Genomic DNA, 2,117 nt, shown 5'->3' with positions numbered 1-2,117 from the left:
CCAGGAGCTCCTGAACACCCGTCTGGTGGCATCGTCAATGAACTGGCGCTTCCTGCTGTTCAGGGGCAGGAGGCAGAGCCCAGTGGATGGTTCCGTGATGCACTTCTCCTTCAGCTGCAGTGTTTGATTCTTTGGGTTAGAAAGAAACTGGCACATCTCCTGGTCGAAGTAGTCACGCTGATAGGCCACCTCCACGGGGATGCGGTGGCTGTTGATGGGGTCAATGATGCCACCTGTGGCGATCTGGGCCTCGAGCAGGCGGATGGCATGCTCCTTCACGATGAACCCCTTCTTCATGGCCTGGAAGAGGGAGATCTTGTCACCCGTGTAAGGATCCCTGTAGCCAGTGACTGATTTCTCCGCAGTCAGAAGCTTGTCATAAACATCCGGGCCAATGACATTCGCTCTTAAAGCCTCGTCCACAGAATATCTTTTGTTGGCAGTGGGGTCAATGACAAACCCTGTGGCAGCCTGCGCCTCCAGGAGGATCAGTGATGTCCCTGGCCTCAGCAGTCCTTTCCGCTTTGCCTGGTAGATGCTGATCTTCTCCTGGGAGTCGGGGAGCAGCAGCCCCCCGATGCTGCCTGTCCCCTCCAGGTACTTCTTGACCGTGTCCATGCTGACAACTTCTTTGGCTGAAGTTTCTCCCTCCTTCAGTTTCTTAAACAGATCTTGGTTGATGATTTCAGAGCTTAGGAGCTGGTCAGCTGTCACCCGGTCCCTCAGCCCTTCAAAGGTGACATTAGTGGTGGAAGCCATCTCCTCAATGGTGGCACTGACCACCTTGCCCAGCTCTTGCGCAGAGAGTGTTCCTGCAAGATACTGCTGAGTGAGAGCAGCTCTTTGCTCACTCTGGATGTGGTCTGAGAAGAGGGCTTTCCAGAGAGACACTGGCTTGCCCTTGAACTTGCCCAAAGTGATGGGTACCTGTGTGTTCTCCAGAGCTGTTTGGGTGCTGTGGTCAAGGAAGAGGCGGGTCCCCTCGAATCCTTCTCTGCCATCTCCACCGAGTGGGAGCAGGAGAAGCCCCGTGATGGGGTCAGTGACACAGTGTTTGAGCAGCTTTGCATACGTCAGCTTCTCCTTGGAGCTGGGGTCAAAGAACCCCTTCATGTCATCAGTAGGGCTGGAGAGGAGCTGTCTTGTGGCCTCGTCCAGGTACCCCCACTTGCAGGCCGTCTCTGTGGGGACACGGAGGTGCCTGCCTGGGGCAATTATACCCCCTGTGGCCATCTGAGCCTCCAGAAGGCAAATGCCATGTTCCTTGGGGATGAAGCCCTTCCTGATGGCCTGGAACAGAGAGAGCATTTCTCCGGTGCAGGGGTCTCTGTATCCAGTGATGGTCCTCTCTGCTGAAGACAGCTTCTCATGAAGCTCTGGGCCGATGAGACCGACCCTGATAGCCTCATCAACGGAGTAGCTTTTGTTCTTTACAGGGTCTGTCAGGCTGCCGGTGGAGGCCTGGACTTGAAGGAGCATCAGAGCAGCACCAGGCACGAGCAGATGCTCTCTCAGTGCCTGGTAAAGGCTTTTCCGCTCGCTGGAAGGCAGGACGACACCAGCCACGCTCCGTGTCCCACGTAGGAACCGCTGAACGGAGTCGTCCTCTGCCACTTCCTGGGCAGAAACTCGTCCCTCTTCAACAGGCACGAGCGGTTGCCCGTCCAGTGCCTGGTAAAGGCTTTTCCGCCCGCGGGAAGGCAGGACGACCCCAGCCACGCTCCGTGTCCCACGTAGGAACCGCTGAACGGAGTCGTCCTCTGCCACTTCCTGGGCAGAAACTCGTCCCTCCTCAAGGCCTCTGAACACCTCAGGGCTGATGATGCCAGAGTCCAGCAGGTCCTTGCTGCTCACCTGCCCTCCCAGCCCTGGGAACGTGATTTGCAGGGGCAGGAGAAGGAAGCCTGAGGCCGGATCAACCACACACCTCTTCATAAGCTCCGCATAAGTGACCCTCTCCATGGTACTGGGGTTGAGGAACCCTTTGCTCTCCTCATTGCTGGGATCAGCAAGCAGCTGGCTCATCTCCTCGTCCAAACATCCCCTCTCACAGGCAACATCTGCTGGGAGCCGGCAGCCAGTGGCTGGGGGGCTGCACGCCCCCCCGGGCGGGTTTG

The 2,117-nt window shown here is 57.5% G+C and overlaps 1 protein-coding gene across 1 annotated transcript in view; it reads right to left on the bottom strand.

The window, feature by feature from the left end:
- The window catches only part of EPPK1 (epiplakin 1), a gene marked incomplete at its 3' end in the record, with an annotated part of 7,200 nt that overhangs the window by 4,280 nt on the left and 803 nt on the right, over positions 1-2,117 (bottom strand). The window contains exon 2 of the mRNA XM_010146155.1: positions 19-2,046. Within this exon, the coding sequence (XP_010144457.1) occupies positions 19-2,046 (2,028 nt within the window). The remainder of the gene's footprint in view (positions 1-18; positions 2,047-2,117) is intronic.

Source organism: Buceros rhinoceros, unplaced genomic scaffold (genome assembly GCF_000710305.1).
Source record: "Buceros rhinoceros silvestris isolate BGI_N320 unplaced genomic scaffold, ASM71030v1 scaffold11462, whole genome shotgun sequence".
Taxonomy (NCBI): domain Eukaryota; kingdom Metazoa; phylum Chordata; class Aves; order Bucerotiformes; family Bucerotidae; genus Buceros; species Buceros rhinoceros.
The sequence above is the reverse complement of the archived record's forward strand: the minus strand, read 5'-3'. Positions and strand labels throughout refer to the sequence as shown.